We start from the raw sequence: 24372 nt of genomic DNA on the forward strand, positions 1-24372 counted from the left end.
AGCAAACTGCTCCAGCACGGGTCCCCCACGGCTGGGCGGCAGCTCCCCCCAGCCCCCCTGCTCCTGCGGGGGCTCCTCTCCATGGCTGCAGCTGCGGCCCGGGGCCTGCTCCTGCGGGGGCTCTCCACAGGCCGCAGCCTCCTCCAGGCCACAGCCACCTGCTCCACCGGGGGCTCCTCCACCCACAGGGGGGCAGCAGCGTGGAGATCTGCTCCATGGGGGACCCATGGGTGCAGGGGGACAGCCTGCTCCACCAGGGGCCTCTCCCTGCACAGCCCGCAGGGGAACTGCTGCTGTGAGCCTGGAGCACCTCCTGCCTCCTGCTGCACTCACCTTGGGGGCTGCAGGGCTGCTTCTCACTCCTTGCTCTTCCAGCTTCTGTTGTGCAGCAGTATTTCCCCCTGCTTACATCTGCTCTCCCAGAGGTGCAAACAACATCGCTTATTGGCTCAGCTCTGGCAAGCGCCGGGGCCCTTTTGGAGCTATCTGGAGCTGGCTGTTGTCTGGACTGTTCTCACAGACGCCATCCCTGCAGGCCCCTGCTACCAAACCCTTGCCACGTAAATCCGATCGAAGTGTATGCAGCAATTACAAAGCCGCTGTGCTTTGGGCTGTCACGATCCTTCTGCAAGTGCAGGGGAGGTGCAGGGTTGCTTTGCATTTCCAAAAGGAGGAAGAAAGCCTCCAACCCCACTGGACCTCAGCCACTTGCAGGATCCAAGCAACGCTCCCCACTTTCAGTTATCTCCCTCCCATGCACACAGTGGGAGCAAGGTTGAACAAGCACATTTTTGAAAATGTTTATCTTAATGAAGAATAAAAGAAGTCTACAACACCCAATCCCTCTGTGCACCCAAGGCAAAAATCGTGGACTATTCTGCCTCAACACTATTTTCAGACCCAATTTGTCAAGTCATCTAGCAGAGGATTTCTCTCTTGTTCACTCACTAGCTTAGTAGAGCACCAGTTTACATAGGTGCTGGAGCAGATTCCTCAACCATCTGAAGGGACTTGATCCCAGAAAAGTTCAAAACTGCAGATGACTCATGATTTTGTGGTGAAGCATCTATTAAATGAGAGCTGTTCCGCTTAGGGCACAGTGAGACAGTGTGAGAAGAACCCTGTATCTCACTGATTGAGGCTTTATAACTCTACAGAATTGTCAGTCAACAATAAATGGAAAGTGCAGGAGATATGTTCTTTCTTCCTCCTTTCCCTGCCATACATTAGCAGAGAGATTGTGGTGGGATATAGGTTCAGAGCCTCACAGAAGAAGGATTTGAACCCAGGCTCTCCACAGTCTGCACCACTGCCTTCCTGATGGCTTTTGACTATTTTATTTTATTTTATTTTATTTTATTTTATTTTATTTTATTTTATTTTATTTTATTTTATTTTATTTTATTTTATTTTATTTTATTTTATTTTATTTTATTTTATTTTATTTTATTTTATTAGTATTATTATTCTTCTTTTTCTGGGTGGTGTCTAAGTCTTGGGGGGCAGAACAAACTGTGGGAGGAGGGAATGCTACTACTGTCTGTGACAGTGGTGATTTCTGGACAGTGTTAGCAACAGAGCTTCTGCAGAGAAGAGAAAATGCCAGGCAGTCTCTGTTGGTATTCCATGTACTGAGTACTGAGTGCAGTTTTGGGCTCCACAGTATAAGAAAAAGACATAAACCTGTTAGAGAGTGTCGAAAGAAGGGCAACAAACAAGAGGGTCTCTTTTAACAGGGGGATTGAGGTTTGTGGCAAGGTTTTGGTAGCAATATAGGGGCTGCACTGTGCTGGACACAGCAACAGACGCACCATAAGCCAAAGTCAGACAATAAGCCAAGGTGTGTTCACGTGTGGTTTACTGTGGTTTAACGTGTGGTTTACGTATAGAAGAAAGTTTTTGCCTAGTGGTGAGTATACTGCAGATTTGCTGCATTGTTCTAAATTAAATAGCAAGATAAGTGATGGCATCGTAGGCTGGGAAAATATTTCTAGAGTATTAGCGCATTTTGAGCATCATTTTAACTGTTTATGCAAACATGAAGATTATTAAAATCAGTGTTTATTTATGTCTGTATGTAAACAGGTGATCATGTTGTATAGCATGCAGTAAATGGTTTGTGAATGCTGCTTGAAGAATGAAAAGAGTAAGTCAGCTCCACAAGGAATAAATGAATTTTGTTTATTTGTGCAATGCAGAGATTAGAATTAGACCAACAGCATGGAACCAAAGTCTTGCTGTGTGCCTTTTATCTGTGGGACAGTTCATGGAGGCTTCAGCAGCCCTATCTGTTTTCTAGCACTCTGAAATGTCCTCTGTGGTGCTGCACCCAGTTGAAAGCCTGCACTGATTGTGATGAACTTTCCTAACAGGAGGCACGGGTCCTTCGTCGGACGCTGGCTGGGGATGTATGCTGCGATGCGGGCAGATGATGCTGGCCCAAGCACTGATCTGCAGACACTTAGGGAGAGGTGAGTGCTGGTCCTGAGGGAACTTCGGTATTGTCTGCAGACGCTTCTTCGTAAGTACTCCATTAAAAGCACAAACCCTGAATTTATTAGTGAGACTTTCTTTGATGCCCTGGTAACAGTTCCTAATGAATCAATTCATATTCAGCTGGGTGAAATCATCCCAGCCTGAAGCAGAGAAATAGGCAAAGAAGGAGAACAAATGGGGAATCCTGTCGCCATTATTTTATAAACCTTTTAGTGTAACACCCAAGTTGAGGCCAAGGGAAAACCTGCCACCGTGGGACAGTGCTCTTACCCTTCTCTTCACTACTCACTTGTCAGCAGCACGAGGTCCAAACCCCCCTGGTGCAAGCTCTTAAGCGTGCATGTCACATCCCAGGATGCTGCCAGTGGAGTGTTTGGACTTTCTGTATGGATCTTATGTTGTTATTTAATGGGTGCTTAGAAATCCAACAAGGTCTAAACACAGCCTGTACTTTTAAATAATCTTGGAAGCTCAGAGATACTGGAATGGCTATCAACACGCAGCATGATCCGTCAGAATATGTTTGCAGTTGATGTTTTTGTTTTGTTTTATTTTCCCTGTTTTTACAATCTAGCCTATGATGATAAAGGGCAGCTTGATGATAAATAACAAGCTTGGAATTCTAGGAGCTCTACACAAAATGTAAATATTCGAGATGAATTGAAATGTCTTTTAACATCTCATTATAAAGCTTTCTGCTGTCTAGACATTTGATCAGTGTAATGAAAACGTCACCATTTTTTATTCTATATCAATTTTTCCTTTCAGATTGGCAATGGGAAAAACACAAAAAACAACCAGAAGAATATCACAGAATCCTACGATGCTTTCTCGACAGGAAGGCTTGCTGTTATTCAATCCACCAGATGGGTAAGAACAAACATAAACTTTCAGGTTTTTTCCACTGAAATTTCTACTGTGTTGAATCACTAATTTGCAGTATGTTAATTCATAATTTTAAAAAGTGGATGTGAAGACAAGGTGTATGCTTATACAAAAATAAAAAGGTATGCAGATGGGCGCAAAGACTAGTAGTACAGAAACATTCCCTGAGACCTAAATAAAGCCATGTACTAGAATGTAGCTCTTGATAAACTCTGTAAGCCTTGGGTACCAGAGTCAGTAATGTTAGAATAGACAGTCTTGTAGCTTATTGCTGTAATTTGTAATAAAGGGCACTAACATTTGTTAACTTGTAATTCTCATTGTAGTTTAGAAGCCTTTTGTTTATTAAAGAAACTGGCACTCCCTAAGTTTTGAAAAGAGCATAGATTGAGAAAATAATTGTTATTGCTAACTACAGATTGCAGTTACTCTAGAATGTTTGACAGTCACAGTATTTACTGTATATTGTTCCCACATTCTTTATGGTCTCATTTTTCTTTGATTTTGTGTACGTGTGTCTTTTTTTCACTATGAAAACAGCACAGGTGGGTGTTGGAGAGGGGAAGTCAATTGGAGAATGGTTTGGACCAAATACAGTTGCTCAAGTACTAAAGTAAGTGAGATCATACCAGTCTCATTCAGAACGTACTCCCCTGGGGCAGCCAAGAGAAGGCCCAGGCAGAGTTTTGAAGGCTGCATCTCCCCCTGTCCCACAGTCAGGAATGTACTTGCCATCTATTTACAAGTGCAGCATGGAATGTCATGCCACAGCTCGGTGTGCAGGTACTGAGTTGGGAATGGGTGACCTCTAAATTTTAATAAAGGAAGAGCCTGAGGAGAAGAAACTGCAGGAAAGTCTCCTGCTATGCCGTCTGCATGCCCTCACCAGTCACACCACAGATGTATATTCCTTTCTGCACAGTGGCACAGCTCTGGCAGGTCGAGAGTGCCACCGTGTAGGTCGGAGTGGTGGTGTGAAACATCAGAGAGAAGCCATCTCGGCTGAGGAGGGAACTGAGCTGCAATTCCTCCCTTTCTGAGCAGCAGTTCTGCCAGCAAGGCTACTGGATAAAGATGGGCAGCTCCTCATAGTCTGGGAGCCACACTGAAAGGAACTGAGGCTGCTCAGTTCTCCAGGGGTACGTGGAGGTGTCTTACCTCAGGCAGGGGCTAGGCTACAGGTCCTGCGAGCTCAGCAGCAAGTCTTTGACACCCTGGAACAGGCACATGATCTGAAGAGGGAGGGGAGCTGAAGCATGCCCTGGACTCCAGATCTTTCATGGCCAAGTTTTTCATGGTGAAACGCTCACCCCCATTTCTTTCTGGCTTATTTGAAACAGCTAATTCTGCCAGTGCAGCTTAAGAGTGTAGCTCCCTTCCCCAAAGGTTTGGATTTTGCAGAAGTGGACATAAAACTGTGTGCTGCTGTCTCCCACTGAAGTTTTGGTGCCCCAAACCCTTAGCTGATTTAGCTTTTAACGCCCCATTTCTGCTGTGCACGCAGGCTCAGGCAGAAGTAATTCCACTGAATTCAGTGGAATTTCTTAAGCAAAAAGTAATCTGCAAAACTGGCATAGGAATTTTTTTCTTTTCCAGATGAGAAAAGACACAATTGGGCAAGAACCCAGTGCAGAGACTGTCGAGTGCAATAAAAAGTAATAAACTTGATGTAGTTGAACTGTTACTGTCACTGCACTTAGCAGTAAGACAAAACAGTTTGCACATGGTGCAGCGCATATGTTTTTCCTGGTACCACTCAGTACCTATTTTTCTAAAGATATGAAACATTTAATGTTTAAAGTTTTCTTTTTCTTACATGGAGACTTTAAAAAATGCAGAAAGGATGTTTTTTCTTAAGAAAAAATAAATAAATAAATGGTTCTGAGTGTAAAGCTACCCTTTTGATCCAACTAGTTTATATTAATTAGTACCTTAATGTTTTCTAGGAAGCTTGCTTTATTTGATGAATGGAATTCATTAGCAGTTTATGTATCTATGGGCAATACGGTGGTCATTGAAGACATCAGGAAGTGACACCTCATCAGTTTTCTGGTAACAGTTTCTGATTTGACTCCATTTGCCAGCATGTATCTAAACATGAACAAATACTTGGGGGGGCATGGGTTTGTCTTGCAAGGGTAAGAAGAGGGAAGAAGGACATACAAACTCAGTTGTGTTTTTTTGATCCCTGATGCCAACTTCGTGCTCACATCACTGGATGTGAAGAGCTCCTTGAAGAATTTCTACTGTTATCATTGCTGCCATTTCATTTCTCTGGCGTTTTATAGGCAAAGCTTGACACTATTAATAACATTAATAGGACATGTCACTGCAGTCTTAAATTGTCATCCCCCAATCATTGATCTAACGTCTCACTTGGACGTGCCAGCACATACTGTCTGCTAGAATTACTTCTACTAAATAGCTGTAATTGCCATGCCCGGCTCGTTTTGTCTTGGGTGCCCTATAAAGATCCCTGGCAAACTAGCTTAATTCACTACTGAGAGGAAGATCTGCTTTGTGTTCCTCTGTGCGTTGACTGATTTCTAGTTTTATTCCCGCAGAAAAAACGTGCTGGTCCCCTCCTCAGAGCAGCAGCGCGTCCCACAGCAGTGCACATTTGCACAGAAGTGCTCTTGGCCGAAGCAAGAAGGCAGGAGGACTCTGCACAGGCTGGAAAGCCCTCTTGCTTATTATACCTCTACGACTAGGGATAAATCACATAAATCCCGTATATATTGATGCATTTAAAGTAAGGTTTTCTTTCAATTCATTGCTCGTTACTGTCAAATAAGTTTGGGTATCTGTGATGTCAGTAAAGAAATGAATGACAATTTCCTTTATTCCTTTTGAACTCCTAGGAATGCTTTAAGATGCCACAGTCTTTGGGAGCATTAGGAGGGAAACCAAATAATGCCTTTTATTTCATAGGATTTTTAGGTAAGGAAAAAAGAAACTTATTCCAAATGTGCAGATGATCAAAAGAGAACATTTTTTGAAGGGAAAATAGTAAGGGGTCTAAGCGTGAACCTCTAGAAGTAAAGAAAGATGAGAATAGAATAAAATAAATGAAGAAGCATATCTAAAAGAGTTTAGAAACAGTATGAGATGATCCTTAACAGGAGCAGAAAGTTAACAGCAAAGCTAGGTGTAAAAATAAGTGATGACATCAACAAGAGCAACATACTGAGAATAGCTGATAGCATTTGACAAGTGTATTGGTCAAATGTCACTTTTATTTTCTTGTATTTCAAAACTGTTTCTGATAGCAGTATCTTTTTCACCTTTTGCATACCTTCTGTTATTAAGTATTGCTCTAATTAATTTAAAATGCATTCCTTCAGATTTCACCCCACTTTGGGCCAAAATTTTGCAACCCTATTTTGTCCTTTTGTAAAACCTAACCTGTTTTAGTTAGGCTTTTTTGTTCCAATTTCTGAATGAATGCCTAATGGGATTACAGATTGCATCTGTGAACATCCTGTACCTTTTAATCTGTCAAATGTTAGTGTTTACAACACTTGAGATTTAAAAAAAAAAAAAAAAAAGTACTGGATCTCACATGGAAAAATAAAAGTATGTGACAAAGATAGAACATAACCAACCAAAAAATTACAGTAATAGGTGACAATAGGAAGTTATACTAAATACCCTGTGGGAAACGCTGTGTCTAAACCTTCCGATTCTCTTAAAGAATCCCTAGCTGGAAAGTCTAGATTATACTGACTGCGATGGCAATCTAATTTCTATTTTACAGTTCTGGACCAAGTGCTTATTAATGTCACTTGCTTATTTTTAACATACGGCTTTTACCCATCCAGGCAATGAGCTGATCTATCTGGACCCTCACACCACTCAAAGCTTTGTAGATTCAGAAGAAAATGGCACGGTTGACGATGAGAGTTTCCACTGCCAGGAAGCCCCACATAGAATGAAGATCATGAATTTGGACCCTTCAGTAGCTTTAGTAAGTGTCAGGAAATCTTGAATGCATGTACTTTATCTCAAAGTAATGTCTCTCTACATTGGTAAGGGCAGCAATGCATCTCCTTGAACAGAACCAAGATCACAAAGCTGTCTTCTGTGATCAACACATAGTAGTTTGTACATAACTACATGGAGACTCTTAGGGCAAGTGGGGAGCTGTCTGTACTGTAGGAGCTCGCTTTGTTTTCTTTACTGAGCAGCTTTTACTTCTTTCAAGAGGCATTATAATGGTCAGAGCAAGGAACTGAAACAGGTTTATGTGTTTTATTCTATCACTACTTTATGTTTGGTCACCTCTAGACAAGTTACTTAAACTTACTTTCTATCATAAGTTGAAAATGTTTAAGTGGAATTATTGTATTTCACCCCAAATTACAAATACAAATGTATTATTTGTAATTCACCCAAAATGTCATGGGGCTACTGTAGTATTTGAAAAAATTGGATCTGATCCCATGCCAGTATCCTGTGATTGGGTGATTGGCAGTTGTCACCAGTGGGATGTGTTTCTAAAGCTTTAAACAATCTGTAAAGATACCGGTATCTGTCATTCATTCACATACCTGTTTTTTAATACTGCTGCTTTTTAGAAAGTTTTTTTGTTTTTTTTTGTTTTAATACTTAACTACGTAACTGTGCAAAATGTGGCATGATGCAACGAGACAGACAAAATCATAATGAAGAGCAAATATTTTCAGTATAGATACCAGAATGGAAATGTTCCTTAGGTGGTCCATCATCTACAAGTTTTCAGCTTCTGCTGATACCTGGACTGTAGGAACTGGGTGGCGCTCCATGGAGGAGCACACAGGAGCTGCTGCTATTTTTTGCTTGACTATTTCGTTAGGGGTTTGCAGGGCCTTGTTCTCCCCGTGGGTTCTCTCCCTAGAGCTGCCACATATTTGGAGTCTTATATCTACTGATCGTACAGGGCATTACTGTATCAGAGGTCAAACCGCCTTACCTGCTGGTACCACATACCTACCATCTGCAAAGGTAAAACTCTGTGTGTTTGTTTTTTCCCCTAAGGGCTTCTTTTGCAAAGAAGAATGTGATTTTGATAACCGGTGTAGTCTTGTACAAAAGGTAAGAGTGGGAACTTAGCATCTCGATTTGTTCTTTATAAAGTCTGGTTTTTATTGTCTGTTTTTTGTAAAATTTTCCTTTGCGTTTTCCTTTGTATACAAATTGTATGAGCCATGGAGAAGAATGCATTAAAGCATCAGGGTAAGGCAATACTACTGAATTGCTAATTGGAAATTGTTCAGCACTTTACCAGCCACAAACCCTGCCAGTTGGAAAATGGGTGTAAACATCCACACTTGAAGGTGTTACTGGGTGACACTTGCTTTTAACTTCTAATTCTCACTAAATGACTAAGGTTTAACTGCCATATTGTAGTGATGTATCAATGATTTGCTTCCTGATCCTTTTTTATTGTTTGACATAGTAGATTGCGTGTTCTAATTATGACTGTTAGTCCCTGCTATCTTAAAGATCTGATTCTGTAAGTGCTGCAGGCCTCTAGCTCCTGCTGATCTAGGGAGAACAGAAGGTGCTGGCTGCCACAGGAAACAGACTTGAAGATGTTTCTGCATGCAGCTGTTAAGCTAAGCACCAGACGTCTGAATGTAAAGTACCATCAACCTCTAAGGGCATTTATTTAAAAAAAAAAAAATCATCTAAGGAAAACAGTTTGTAAATAACTGAAATACAGGACAGAAGGTAACTTCTCTTTGAAGAGGAATAGCGTTTGGCTTCAGGAACACCTTTTTTCCTGACCAAAACCTGTCCTTCAAAATCTGATGCGTTTTTTTTTTTTTTTTCCCCTTTGGAGGAGCTGATAGATCTGTCTTTTGTGCTATTGATCAACAGAAAACTTGAGGAGAGTTCTATGCAAGCAACTTTCTTTTAAAAAGCAGAAAATATTGTACATTCCTAGTGTGCTTGCTACGTGTAAACAAAATTACAGGTTTGCAGATATCAAAGCTGATATCAAAAGATGATAAGACTGATAATTTGTAGTACAGTTCAAGAGATCTGTCTTCCAGATGTGTTTTAACTAGGGATGTATTACAGAGACCATGGTGCTTGGATTTCACAGTATGTCTGTATAAAGACTTTTTTTTCCTGATGGACATGCGTAATTAAAAAACACTTTCAATTAAGCAGACACGTTTTGTGTTTGAAGCGTCTCCCGAGCCAGCTTTTAAAATGAAAGCATTCTGTCCTCAGGAGATTCTAAAGCAGCAGAGTCTACGGATGTTTGAGCTGGTCCAGAAGCACCCGCCACACTGGCCTCCTTTCATACCTCCAACAAAACCAGAAGTGACAACCACAGGAGCAGGTAAGGCACTGATTAAAAGCCTAATTGTGCAATGTTATGTTCCTCGTTAGCAAATAAAAGAATAATCACAGGTAGAATAACTATCCTTTGTGAGTGTCAAGCAATATATAGCAGGCATGTATCCAAACAAGCCATACAATTGCTAGCACAGATTTTTTTTTTTTCACTCTTCCAAAGTACTTTTCTGGAATGCGTCTTTCAAAGTTTTTTTTTTTAAGTGAACAAAATCAGGCATGTCTTTAGAAGCATTTTTTTCTTTATCTTTTTTTACAGAACTCATTGAATCTACTGACAAGCTATTTGAATTGGAAGAAGAATTTGAAATCCTGAGTGTGTGAAGGAAACTGTGGTGACTCTTCTGAGTGTTGAATATATTGGTAATATTATTGCATTGACTTAAACAGCCATGTTAGCCCCGAAGTGCCTGAAATTATGGATAACAGAGCACAGAAATCTAGTAGCATCCAAAACTCCAAGGGCAGTTTAACACACAAGCTTCCCCGGATGGAAAGGCAGTAAGAGATCTTGTGATAAGATGCTTAAAGGGAATCTCTTTTTAACGTACCTTACCTGGAGACAAACGGGCCTTTGAGATTAAGGCAAAAATACATGTATCACTGGGCACCATGTTTGGAGAAAGGGATAACCCAAATGGATATTTCTTGCTCTCATATAATAATGCAATAGTTTAGTTCTTCAAGCAAAACAGTCTTCAGTTCAGGAGGATGTTTACTTCTGTTCCCTCCTGTGGGCTGCGTCATAGGAAAAATACATTGTCTTGTTTAAAAGATTGACTGGATCAGGAGAAAATTGTTTCCTTGTTAAATATTTTAACATGTATTTGAGCAACCAGACTTTATTACAAAAATGTTTCTGTAAAAGGAACTATGTCTAATGGACACATTTTGCAATAGCCTTCCTGTTTCTGGGAGACCTCAAGAGGAACAGGAGCCTCAAATAGTTGATACAGATCACAACCACTGTTATAGTTATGGTATATTTCACCTTGACCTTAAAATTCAAATGATTAAAACTTAGGTTATTTCTTTCCGAGTTAAAACGAGTCAAAGGTGGTTTAACTGTACCTTATTTATTTTAGAATAGATTTACACAAGTTTCTCTGTTACAGCACTTTATCTGTGCATCTAATAAATTTCTTAAGCTTTTCTTAGGTTGTATGCTGCTATGTTTAGTTAATTTGTGTGAACTAAATATAAACCAGGTGATCTTAAAACTTAATATAGAAGCGTACACAGATTACTGAATTGTTGCTTTTTGACTTCTTGCCTTTTGAAATCTGTTTTGGTAGAAGTGCCTTAACCCTACAGGTTTATCAGAACAGCCTGGGCAGTTTTATTTCTAAGGCAGAGAATCTCTCTCTAGCAGCCATAAGAAAAACAGTTCAGAATAAAGAAAGGCAAAGATTTTTAATCCATGCTGAAGTTCCTTTTCACTATCAGACAGTCCCCCTTGTGGTCATGTTGTCATGCTAGTGTAATGAACATGAATTGCAGACTTTCATCTTCACCAATAAATGACAACATAGAGAAATACTGAATATTGTCTCCTCTCACTTGCACCTCTCGATCAGGGCCACTGTTTTTTCAAACAAAAGAGTTAACGAGATCCTATTGCATCTTGTTTAATGTTTATTAACTACAGTTTGGAAACCACAAACGTAGAAAAAAAATATCATTTCCTTATTTTATTAAAACATATATAAAACATATATAAAACATATATAATATATATATATAACACATATTGTGTTGTAAAGCACACAATTCCCTACCAATGACAACAAAAACATCATCTAATTGAGCATGCAGTTTTCATTAACCTGTTTTTTTTTTGTTTGTTTGCTTTTTTACAAATACCCAACAACACATACGCATGTGTTGTGTTGTGTTTTTTTCCATCATTTCTCACTGAAGCAATACCCATCCCGTATCAGATCTGTGTCATTACTCTAATTTTTGTTCCTAATGTACTTGAAAAACTTCTTAACTCTATTGATTGCAACAGTGGACTTTTTTCCCTCCGATCTTAACTCCATTTATCAATTACTTATTCTCTTAAAATCCTGCTTTTAAGAGATGGTTAGGTATTCACCATCTCTCACTCTTATTTATAGATTTTCTATTCTTTTTCAGTAGTTCAGCCCTAGTCAACTCGGAGGTGTCATGTATTTGGCAATTTTATTTATGGTAGCACTCCCCTCCCCTCCCCTCCCCTCCCCTCCCCTCCCCTCCCCTCCCCTCCCCTACCCTCTTTTGATTATCTCCCCAATTTTGCCTCCCCTTTCCTCCCCCCCATCCCCTCCCCTCCCCTCCCGTCTCCTCCCCTCCCCTACACCCCCTCCCCTATTCTCCCTGTCCCTATACTCTGCTACACTCCCCTCCCCTATACTACCCTACACACTCCTACACTCCCCTCCCCTATCCTACCCTAAACTCCCGTTCGCTACACTACCCTACATTACCCTATGCCCCCCTCCCCTACACTCTCCTACACTCCCCTCCCGTATCCTACCCTACACTCCCCTAAACTCCGATCCCCTACACTACCCTATACTCTCCTATGCTCCCCTCCCCTCTAACACGCTACCCTACCCTACCCTACCCTACCCTACCCTACCCTACCCTACCCTACCCTACCCTACCCTACCCTACCCTACCCTACCCCACCCTATCCTATCCTATCCTATCCTATCCTATCCTATCCTATCCTATCCTATCCTATCCTATCCTATCCTATCCTATCCTATCCTATCCTATCCTACCCTCCCCCTGCCCTCCCCTCCCCTCCCCTCCCTTCCTTTTATTCCCTCCCCTTCCCTCCCCTCTTGTCTTCTTCTCTCCTCTCTTCTTTCTTTCGGGTAACTTCAAATCGCTTCAGTCGTTCTCATAGCTCCTGTCCCTGGCTGATTCACGGGAACCCATCAGCAGCAACCAGAAGCGCTCCAGCTGCTGTGTCACTGGTCGAGCAACAGTCTCCAACTGGGAATCGCTGACTTCGTTGTGTGGCTCAGACAGGTGCCTTGCAGTTCCACCGTGGCCTGGACGTTTCCTCTTGCTGTGTCCCCACCTACAGCGCACTTCTGCTTAGAAGCAGCAGCAGGCTTTGCAAGATGTCCCACTCCTTCCATTTTCAGTGGTTTAGCTTGGCTAGCCGGGTGGTGTCTGTCAATAGAAGACAACAACGAGATTTGGGTTAGAAACAGCTAACTGAGTAGTTCCTTTGCACAAGGGCAAGGAATATCTACCCCTTCCTACTGGAGGCTGCAGTGTCAGAGATAATGACGGGTCCTTCCGAGAGCTTTGAAATATCCCTTGGGGATGCTGAGTCCAGAGGACCAGAGCAAACCTGTCTAAAGTACACCGTGGAATCACTCGGAATGACTTCCTAGCAGAAGCATGTGTCTGATACGGCTTCAGCTGCTTGCAGTGTTCTTCTTCACCTCGTACCTAAATTCAGATGAGAGATCTCAATGAAGATGGAAAGGTTGAGAAATAGAGAAATCACTGATGTGCTTTGAGAACTTCTAAGGACTGAGTACTGCATCAATCCAATGTTGTAACATTAAGGATTGGTTAGAAAAGCAAACGTTAAAAACAAGGAAAGGGGAAGAACAAGTAAGCTTTCTTAAAGTATCTATTCTATTTAAGGTATCTTTAAAGAAGTAAATAAGTACTGAAATATATATGCAGATAGAGAGAGAGAGAGAGAGAGAGAAAGAGAGAGATACAGAAACCTAAGAGTCTGCTGTGCAGGTTAGCTTCTTGCTCTCTTTTCTAAAAGTCACAGTGAATGCAGCATCTGTGTGCGTTACAAGCATTACCCTCAGTCCAGCACAGGTACACACGAGAGGTCAGCCTGCAGGTTGCGGAGGCAAAGCAACTGCTCTGGCTGGATGTGAAGAGCCAAGACAGAAGTTGCTGTCAGGGAAAAGATACACAGAGGGGATGAAAAAGACGGAGTGTGCTTCCGACCTTCACAACTTCTAAGCAAGCGGAGATGAGGTTGTGGAAGAAGCAAATAAGCTGTTGATCTAGAAGCAGCCTGAAGATTGTCCTTAAGCAGGGCCTTGCATTCTTCATTTTTACAGCATTGCTTGCCTTCAAGTGCACGACGATGATTTTATGAACTTTCTACCACTACAGAAATGCACCGGATTCTTTCACAAAACTTACGGGTGGTACTTGGCAATATTGGTCAGCATTCTCTATTTCCTTCTTCATCTCAATTCTCTTTTGGCCTGTGAAGCTTTCCAGATCAGAGGAGAAGATCCACGGTAATACGGAGCTTTGGATACTGCAAAGGAAACGAAGAATCCTACTGACAACTCTTTTCAACCTCGCCTGCAAGCATCACAGAAAAGAACACCGAAAGAACACCGCTTTATCATGGGAAGCATAAATTGGAGCATAGGTGTCCTATAGCTGAAGCGAGGTGAAGCAGGTTCCACACAAGGTGAAGGAGCACACCCATAAGCATTTCCATAAAGCCGTGTTTTCAAACAAAGGGTTAAGATTTAGATTTTCTTACAAGTGAAGAATGAAGAAATAAAAGAAAAAGAAAATTACCAGGACATCCAGTTTTCCTCTAGCTTGCTTTGCTTCTTTCCGAATCTGAGTCTGGAGTGACAGTCAGGGAGCAGCGTTGTGCAGAAATGCCAAAGCCTCCCCAGCTGGTTGTACCTTCATCAGCAAGGGCTTTGATACTGCTGCCTCCTCAGCAACGTCAGCCATTTCCGAGGAAAGCTGGTGTCCATCAGGTCAAATAGGAATGGGAAATCCCTCTTGCCACAACTTCACACTCACACCAGAGTTGGCAGGACAGGCCGATGGACAGAGAAGCGTCTGCAAGAGTGTTAGAAAACAGACTTTAGATTTCCGTCAACCCAGGAAGAATTACTTGCTCATCCCTTCAAAGTGAACTCTGAGTAGAAGGAGGGGATCCCAAGCTGCATTCCTGACATCTATGCTGCAAAGTCATCCAATGGGACATGTTACTGTAGCAGCCTGTTACGAACAGAAACAGGACTTTGAGGTTATGCTGTTGGATTAGAATTAAGCTCAAAGAGTTAGTCCTTTGACGTGTTTTTGTTTGCAAGTGTTTTCACTGCTTCCCAGACAATGTCTCCAGCAAGCTAGCTGCTTGCTTCATTTGTTCTGTTCTGTTCTGTTCTGTTCTTTTTGATTCTGTTTTGTTTTGTTTTCTCAGCCAGGATTCTTAGAGAAATGAGATTAAAGTGATCATATTGTATGTCCACCCATCCCTCCCTCCCCTTCGCTTGTCCAGAGCTTTTACCTCGTCCAGCAGCTTGAATGAACTCGGTCCTAGGCGCAGTTGTGTCCAAGCCATTCTGTTCCTAGACGTGTTGTGAGAACAGACAGCTAAGTAGTGGGGAGGGGACGTGCTGCTGTCTGCAGTGTGACCTCAGCGCTTACCAAACAGTAGGGAATACACAGAGAAGGGCCTTAGGAGAACTTCAAGCCCCAGATACGTTTTATGTGGAAACCATATTTCCCAAGATAACACTGGACACAACTGCATAATCAAAAGGGATTCATTTCTTGGTTCATTCAACTCCTAGGTTTTAGTTTTAAAACATGTCTGTCTTGGCGTAAAGCACTCTTCCAATCTCTATTTCCAGTTCCTAGGATTTCCTGAAATAGGGAATCCCATTTTTTTCTTTGTACACTCTCCCAGCCTCTTTGTTTTCCTCTCCCCAAGAAACTTAGCACTGCTCTCTTCATACTTGACAACTAGATATGGAGCTGTATCAGCCAGAAGGAAGTTTCCTTCACACTTTCTGCTTCTTACGGTATCTGGGCTCTTACCTTTACACTTACTCACCCTTCCTACATTAGCACAAAGAAAGCTGTTTGGGAGATCTGATGTCTTGTTTTCCAGAAACTGCCCTGAATCACCTTTACGAGAGCTGTCCCACGCTGCGAGCACAAGTCTTGCAGTCTGGCCAGATATTTGCCTTCTAAGTCAATAACCAAATCTGTTACAAAGGTAAGAACATGTAATTAATGGAAAGGAAATCCTTTTATCCTTTTATTTTGATCAAAATTCACTTTTTTTTTTTTTTTTCTAGTCCAAGAATGAATCGTGGAGAACCACCAAAACTCAGGTGAGAAATGAAATGACAAATGTTAAGGTCAGGAAGCTTGCCCACTGCCATTGCTACCCTGAAAGCAGATGGAGTGCATCTTCATACGCCACAGCCTGAGACACTAGTCGACAGGCCAGCCCGTGTGAGGAAGTCCATTGCTGCCTGAATTTTAACATGACAGGGGGACTCTTAAGCCTCTTGTTTATGCTTTAGTACTTGCGGTCTATGGGAGGACCACAGCACACTCTTCTCTGTCTCCCCTTATTTGTTGATCGTCTGTAGGAAGAAGAGAACGTGCAGAGGCCCTCACCCGTACATTGGGTCTGTTCTCACTCTGTGCAGCTCCATCATTGAGCAAAGTACCAACCTTGAGGCTTCTGTAAGAACTTGACACAAACTACAGAATACTACAATGAAGCATTCACAACAAAACCACATTTTTTTCCTCAGCCAAGCATCAAAACACTTACAGAAGGGCATGGTCCCTCTCTGTGCACCTCAAGGGGAGATCCACAAATCCTCACGTGGTTTCATCGCATCCAGCACCCTTCTCTGTGCCTCCCAGCTAAACGTGCACAGAGGCAGCTGTTGCCAAAGTGCTGTGGTGACACAATTCAGTTCTGTTTCTGAAGTCATCACCGCAGGCGCCTCCCAGTGACGGCACAACACTCTCTGTTGCTAATGCGTCTGTCTCAGAAACAGCTAGGGAAGTACCACTATACCCAAACTGACTTGAATTAGAGTAGTTCCCAAATTATTCCCTGCTCCCCTACATCTGTGGAAGGTGTGTGATCAATCTTTTCCTTGAGAAAGGACTACAGAACAAAAGAGCTTGATTCTGAGACGTTGCCCGTCCTTGTAGAGCAGTTCACCTTTGAATTCCATGTCAGAAAAAAGAAGGTGAAATCAACAATTCCCTTCCTCTGAGCTGGGAATAGGAAAGAAGCCCAATTCTCCAGGAAGCCTTCAAAAGGAAACTCTGCATTTCTTTGTTAAACACCTTGTTTAATTTCTTGAAAGAAATCTTTCCCAGGACTTTGCAACTGTGGTGGTTCGAAGCGGGTGGGCAGCCGAGTTCCACCACGGCCGCTCTCTCACTCCCCCTCCTCAAAGGGAAAGGGGGAGAAAATACGATGCAAAGGGCTCCAGGGCTGAGATAAGGACAGGGCGATGGCTCAACAAGTATCGTGACGGGCAAAGCAGACTCAGCAGAGTGACCCTCAGGGTCCCTCCCTGCCCCTGCTCCCCGTGGGGTCCCTCCCATGGGATGCCGCCCTTCCCCAGCTGATCCCACACGGGCTGCCCACAGGCAGCAGCTCCTCAAGCACTGCTCCCACACGGCTCCGTCCCACGGGCTCCATCCATCCATCCATCCATCCCCCAGGAGCAAACTGCTCCAGCACGGGTCCCCCACGGCTGGGCGGCAGCTCCCCCCAGCCCCCCTGCTCCTGCGGGGGCTCCTCTCCATGGCTGCAGCTGCGGCCCGGGGCCTGCTCCTGCGGGGGCTCTCCACAGGCCGCAGCCTCCTCCAGGCCACAGCCACCTGCTCCACCGGGGGCTCCTCCACCCACAGGGGGGCAGCAGCGTGGAGATCTGCTCCATGGGGGACCCATGGGTGCAGGGGGACAGCCTGCTCCACCAGGGGCCTCTCCCTGCACAGCCCGCAGGGGAACTGCTGCTGTGAGCCTGGAGCACCTCCTGCCTCCTGCTGCACTCACCTTGGGGGCTGCAGGGCTGCTTCTCACTCCTTGCTCTTCCAGCTTCTGTTGTGCAGCAGTATTTCCCCCTGCTTACATCTGCTCTCCCAGAGGTGCAAACAACATCGCTTATTGGCTCAGCTCTGGCAAGCGCCGGGGCCCTTTTGGAGCTATCTGGAGCTGGCTGTTGTCTGGACTGTTCTCACAGACGCCATCCCTGCAGGCCCCTGCTACCAAACCCTTGCCACGTAAATCCGATCGAAGTGTATGCAGCAATTACAAAGCCGCTGTGCTTTGGGCTGTCACGATCCTTCTGCAAGTGCAGGGGAGGTGCAGGGTTGCTTTGCATTTCCAAAAGGAGGAAGAAAGCCTCCAACCCCACTGGACCTCAGCCACTTGCAGGATCCAAGCAACGCTCCCCACCTTCAGTTATCTCCCTCCCATGCACACAGTGGGAGCAAGGTTGAACAAGCACATTTTTGAAAATGTTTATCTTAATGAAGAATAAAAGAAGTCTACAACACCCAATCCCTCTGTGCACCCAAGGCAAAAATCGTGGACTATTCTGCCTCAACACTATTTTCAGACCCAATTTGTCAAGTCATCTAGCAGAGGATTTCTCTCTTGTTCACTCACTAGCTTAGTAGAGCACCAGTTTACATAGGTGCTGGAGCAGATTCCTCAACCATCTGAAGGGACTTGATCCCAGAAAAGTTCAAAACTGCAGATGACTCATGATTTTGTGGTGAAGCATCTATTAGATTAGAGCTGTTCCGCTTAGGGCACAGTGAGACAGTGTGAGAAGAACCCTGTATCTCACTGATTGAGGCTTTATAACTCTACAGAATTGTCAGTCAACAATAAATGGAAAGTGCAGGAGATATGTTCTTTCTTCCTCCTTTCCCTGCCATACATTAGCAGAGAGATTGTGGTGGGATATAGGTTCAGAGCCTCACAGAAGAAGGATTTGAACCCAGGCTCTCCACAGTCTGCACCACTGCCTTCCTGATGGCTTTTGACTATTTTATTTTATTTTATTTTATTTTATTTTATTTTATTTTATTTTATTTTATTTTATTTTATTAGTATTATTATTCTTCTTTTTCTGGGTGGTGTCTAAGTCTTGGGGGGCAGAACAAACTGTGGGAGGAGGGAATGCTACTACTGTCTGTGACAGTGGTGATTTCTGGACAGTGTTAGCAACAGAGCTTCTGCAGAGAAGAGAAAATGCCAGGCAGTCTCTGTTGGTATTCCATGTACTGAGTACTGAGTGCAGTTTTGGGCTCCACAGTATAAGAAAAAGACATAAACCTGTTAGAGAGTGTCGAAAGAAGGGCAACAAACAAGAGGGTCTCTTTTAACAGGGGGATTGAGGTTTGTGGCAAGGTTTTGGTAGCAATATAGGGGCTGCACTGTGCTGGACACAGCAACAGACGCACCATAAGCCAAAGTCAGACAATAAGCCAAGGTGTGTTCACGTGTGGTTTACTGTGGTTTAACGTGGTTTACGTATAGAAGAAAGTTTTTGCCTAGTGGTGAGTATACTGCAGATTTGCTGCATTGTTCTAAATTAAATAGCAAGATAAGTGATGGCATCGTAGGCTGGGAAAATATTTCTAGAGTATTAGCGCATTTTGAGCATCATTTTAACTGTTTATGCAAACATGAAGATTATTAAAATCAGTGTTTATTTATGTCTGTATGTAAACAGGTGATCATGTTGTATAGCATGCAGTAAATGGTTTGTGAATGCTGCTTGAAGAATGAAAAGAGTAAGTCAGCTCCACAAGGAATAAATGAATTTTGTTTATTTGTGCAATGCAGAGATTAGAATTAGACCAACAGCATGGAACCAAAGTCTTGCTGTGTGCCTTTTATCTGTGGGACAGTTCATGGAGGCTTCAGCAGCCCTATCTGTTTTCTAGCAGTCTGAAATGTCCTCTGTGGTGCTGCACCCAGTTGAAAGCCTGCACTGATTGTGATGAACTTTCCTAACAGGAGGCACGGGTCCTTCGTCGGACGCTGGCTGGGGATGTATGCTGCGATGCGGGCAGATGATGCTGGCCCAAGCACTGATCTGCAGACACTTAGGGAGAGGTGAGTGCTGGTCCTGAGGGAACTTCGGTATTGTCTGCAGACGCTTCTTCGTAAGTACTCCATTAAAAGCACAAACCCTGAATTTATTAGTGAGACTTTCTTTGATGCCCTGGTAACAGTTCCTAATGAATCAATTCATATTCAGCTGGGTGAAATCATCCCAGCCTGAAGCAGAGAAATAGGCAAAGAAGGAGAACAAATGGGGAATCCTGTCGCCATTATTTTATAAACCTTTTAGTGTAACACCCAAGTTGAGGCCAAGGGAAAACCTGCCACCGTGGGACAGTGCTCTTACCCTTCTCTTCACTACTCACTTGTCAGCAGCACGAGGTCCAAACCCCCCTGGTGCAAGCTCTTAAGCGTGCATGTCACATCCCAGGATGCTGCCAGTGGAGTGTTTGGACTTTCTGTATGGATCTTATGTTGTTATTTAATGGGTGCTTAGAAATCCAACAAGGTCTAAACACAGCCTGTACTTTTAAATAATCTTGGAAGCTCAGAGATACTGGAATGGCTATCAACACGCAGCATGATCCGTCAGAATATGTTTGCAGTTGATGTTTTTGTTTTGTTTTATTTTCCCTGTTTTTACAATCTAGCCTATGATGATAAAGGGCAGCTTGATGATAAATAACAAGCTTGGAATTCTAGGAGCTCTACACAAAATGTAAATATTCGAGATGAATTGAAATGTCTTTTAACATCTCATTATAAAGCTTTCTGCTGTCTAGACATTTGATCAGTGTAATGAAAACGTCACCATTTTTTATTCTATATCAATTTTTCCTTTCAGATTGGCAATGGGAAAAACACAAAAAACAACCAGAAGAATATCACAGAATCCTACGATGCTTTCTCGACAGGAAGGCTTGCTGTTATTCAATCCACCAGATGGGTAAGAACAAACATAAACTTTCAGGTTTTTTCCACTGAAATTTCTACTGTGTTGAATCACTAATTTGCAGTATGTTAATTCATAATTTTAAAAAGTGGATGTGAAGACAAGGTGTATGCTTATACAAAAATAAAAAGGTATGCAGATGGGCGCAAAGACTAGTAGTACAGAAACATTCCCTGAGACCTAAATAAAGCCATGTACTAGAATGTAGCTCTTGATAAACTCTGTAAGCCTTGGGTACCAGAGTCAGTAATGTTAGAATAGACAGTCTTGTAGCTTATTGCTGTAATTTGTAATAAAGGGCACTAACATTTGTTAACTTGTAATTCTCATTGTAGTTTAGAAGCCTTTTGTTTATTAAAGAAACTGGCACTCCCTAAGTTTTGAAAAGAGCATAGATTGAGAAAATAATTGTTATTGCTAACTACAGATTGCAGTTACTCTAGAATGTTTGACAGTCACGGTATTTACTGTATATTGTTCCCACATTCTTTATGGTCTCATTTTTCTTTGATTTTGTGTACGTGTGTCTTTTTTTCACTATGAAAACAGCACAGGTGGGTGTTGGAGAGGGGAAGTCAATTGGAGAATGGTTTGGACCAAATACAGTTGCTCAAGTACTAAAGTAAGTGAGATCATACCAGTCTCATTCAGAACGTACTCCCCTGGGGCAGCCAAGAGAAGGCCCAGGCAGAGTTTTGAAGGCTGCATCTCCCCCTGTCCCACAGTCAGGAATGTACTTGCCATCTCTTTACAAGTGCAGCATGGAATGTCATGCCACAGCTCGGTGTGCAGGTACTGAGTTGGGAATGGGTGACCTCTAAATTTTAATAAAGGAAGAGCCTGAGGAGAAGAAACTGCAGGAAAGTCTCCTGCTATGCCGTCTGCATGCCCTCACCAGTCACACCACAGATGTATATTCCTTTCTGCACAGTGGCACAGCTCTGGCAGGTCGAGAGTGCCACCGTGTAGGTCGGAGTGGTGGTGTGAAACATCAGAGAGAAGCCATCTCGGCTGAGGAGGGAACTGAGCTGCAATTCCTCCCTTTCTGAGCAGCAGTTCTGCCAGCAAGGCTACTGGATAAAGATGGGCAGCTCCTCATAGTCTGGGAGCCACACTGAAAGGAACTGAGGCTGCTCAGTTCTCCAGGGGTACGTGGAGGTGTCTTACCTCAGGCAGGGGCTAGGCTACAGGTCCTGCGAGCTCAGCAGCAAGTCTTTGACACCCTGGAACAGGCACATGATCTGAAGAGGGAGGGGAGCTGAAGCATGCCCTGGACTCCAGATCTTTCATGGCCAAGTTTTTCATGGTGAAACGCTCACCCCCATTTCTTTCTGGCTTATTTGAAACAGCTAATTCTGCCAGTGCAGCTTAAGAGTGTAGCTCCCTTCCCCAAAGGTTTGGATTTTGCAGAAGTGGACATAAAACTGTGTGCTGCTGTCTCCCACTGAAGTTTTGGTGCCCCAAACCCTTAGCTGATTTAGCTTTTAACGCCCCATTTCTGCTGTGCACGCAGGCTCAGGCAGAAGTAATTCCACTGAATTCAGTGGAATTTCTTAAGCAAAAAGTAATCTGCAAAACTGGCATAGGAATTTTTTTCTTTTCCAGATGAGAAAAGACACAATTGGGCAAGAACCCAGTGCAGAGACTGTCGAGTGCAATAAAAAGTAATAAACTTGATGTAGTTGAACTGTTACTGTCACTGCACTTAGCAGTAAGACAAAACAGTTTGCACATGGTGCAGCGCATATGTTTTTCCTGGTACCACTCAGTACCTATTTTTCTAAAGATATGAAACATTTAATGTTTAAAGTTTTCTTTTTCTTACATGGAGACTTTAAAAAATGCAGAAAGGATGTTTTTTCTTAAGAAAAAATAAATAAATAAATGGTTCTGAGTGTAAAGCTACCCTTTTGATCCAACTAGTTTATATTAATTAGTACCTTAATGTTTTCTAGGAAGCTTGCTTTATTTGATGAATGGAATTCATTAGCAGTTTATGTATCTATGGGCAATACGGTGGTCATTGAAGACATCAGGAAGTGACACCTCATCAGTTTTCTGGTAACAGTTTCTGATTTGACTCCATTTGCCAGCATGTATCTAAACATGAACAAATACTTGGGGGGGCATGGGTTTGTCTTGCAAGGGTAAGAAGAGGGAAGAAGGACATACAAACTCAGTTGTGTTTTTTTGATCCCTGATGCCAACTTCGTGCTCACATCACTGGATGTGAAGAGCTCCTTGAAGAATTTCTACTGTTATCATTGCTGCCATTTCATTTCTCTGGCGTTTTATAGGCAAAGCTTGACACTATTAATAACATTAATAGGACATGTCACTGCAGTCTTAAATTGTCATCCCCCAATCATTGATCTAACGTCTCACTTGGACGTGCCAGCACATACTGTCTGCTAGAATTACTTCTACTAAATAGCTGTAATTGCCATGCCCGGCTCGTTTTGTCTTGGGTGCCCTATAAAGATCCCTGGCAAACTAGCTTAATTCACTACTGAGAGGAAGATCTGCTTTGTGTTCCTCTGTGCGTTGACTGATTTCTAGTTTTATTCCCGCAGAAAAAACGTGCTGGTCCCCTCCTCAGAGCAGCAGCGCGTCCCACAGCAGTGCACATTTGCACAGAAGTGCTCTTGGCCGAAGCAAGAAGGCAGGAGGACTCTGCACAGGCTGGAAAGCCCTCTTGCTTATTATACCTCTACGACTAGGGATAAATCACATAAATCCCGTATATATTGATGCATTTAAAGTAAGGTTTTCTTTCAATTCATTGCTCGTTACTGTCAAATAAGTTTGGGTATCTGTGATGTCAGTAAAGAAATGAATGACAATTTCCTTTATTCCTTTTGAACTCCTAGGAATGCTTTAAGATGCCACAGTCTTTGGGAGCATTAGGAGGGAAACCAAATAATGCCTTTTATTTCATAGGATTTTTAGGTAAGGAAAAAAGAAACTTATTCCAAATGTGCAGATGATCAAAAGAGAACATTTTTTGAAGGGGAAATAGTAAGGGGTCTAAGCGTGAACCTCTAGAAGTAAAGAAAGATGAGAATAGAATAAAATAAATGAAGAAGCATATCTAAAAGAGTTTAGAAACAGTATGAGATGATCCTTAACAGGAGCAGAAAGTTAACAGCAAAGCTAGGTGTAAAAATAAGTGATGACATCAACAAGAGCAACATACTGAGAATAGCTGATAGCATTTGACAAGTGTATTGGTCAAATGTCACTTTTATTTTCTTGTATTTCAAAACTGTTTCTGATAGCAGTATCTTTTTCACCTTTTGCATACCTTCTGTTATTAAGTATTGCTCTAATTAATTTAAAATGCATTCCTTCAGATTTCACCCCACTTTGGGCCAAAATTTTGCAACCCTATTTTGTCCTTTTGTAAAACCTAACCTGTTTTAGTTAGGCTTTTTTGTTCCAATTTCTGAATGAATGCCTAATGGGATTACAGATTGCATCTGTGAACATCCTGTACCTTTTAATCTGTCAAATGTTAGTGTTTACAACACTTGAGATTTAAAAAAAAAAAAAAAAAAAGTACTGGATCTCACATGGAAAAATAAAAGTATGTGACAAAGATAGAACATAACCAACCAAAAAATTACAGTAATAGGTGACAATAGGAAGTTATACTAAATACCCTGTGGGAAACGCTGTGTCTAAACCTTCCGATTCTCTTAAAGAATCCCTAGCTGGAAAGTCTAGATTATACTGACTGCGATGGCAATCTAATTTCTATTTTACAGTTCTGGACCAAGTGCTTATTAATGTCACTTGCTTATTTTTAACATACGGCTTTTACCCATCCAGGCAA

The 24372-nt window shown here is 42.5% G+C and overlaps 1 protein-coding gene across 1 annotated transcript; it reads left to right on the forward strand.

The window, feature by feature from the left end:
- Window positions 1–1857: 1857 nt before the first annotated feature.
- On the forward strand, window positions 1858–10553 carry LOC140000925 (cysteine protease ATG4A-like; the record flags this gene model as incomplete). The annotated part of the gene is made up of 9 exons (XM_072032032.1): window positions 1858–1909; window positions 2373–2471; window positions 3265–3366; window positions 3922–3994; window positions 5328–5403; window positions 7208–7348; window positions 8398–8454; window positions 9604–9715; window positions 9989–10553. Coding segments are annotated over 9 exons (777 nt in total), but the record flags the coding sequence as incomplete, so codon positions are not given.
- Window positions 10554–24372: the final 13819 nt, after the last annotated feature.

This window comes from Anas platyrhynchos, chromosome 35 (genome assembly GCF_047663525.1).
Source record: "Anas platyrhynchos isolate ZD024472 breed Pekin duck chromosome 35, IASCAAS_PekinDuck_T2T, whole genome shotgun sequence".
Classification (NCBI taxonomy): domain Eukaryota; kingdom Metazoa; phylum Chordata; class Aves; order Anseriformes; family Anatidae; genus Anas; species Anas platyrhynchos.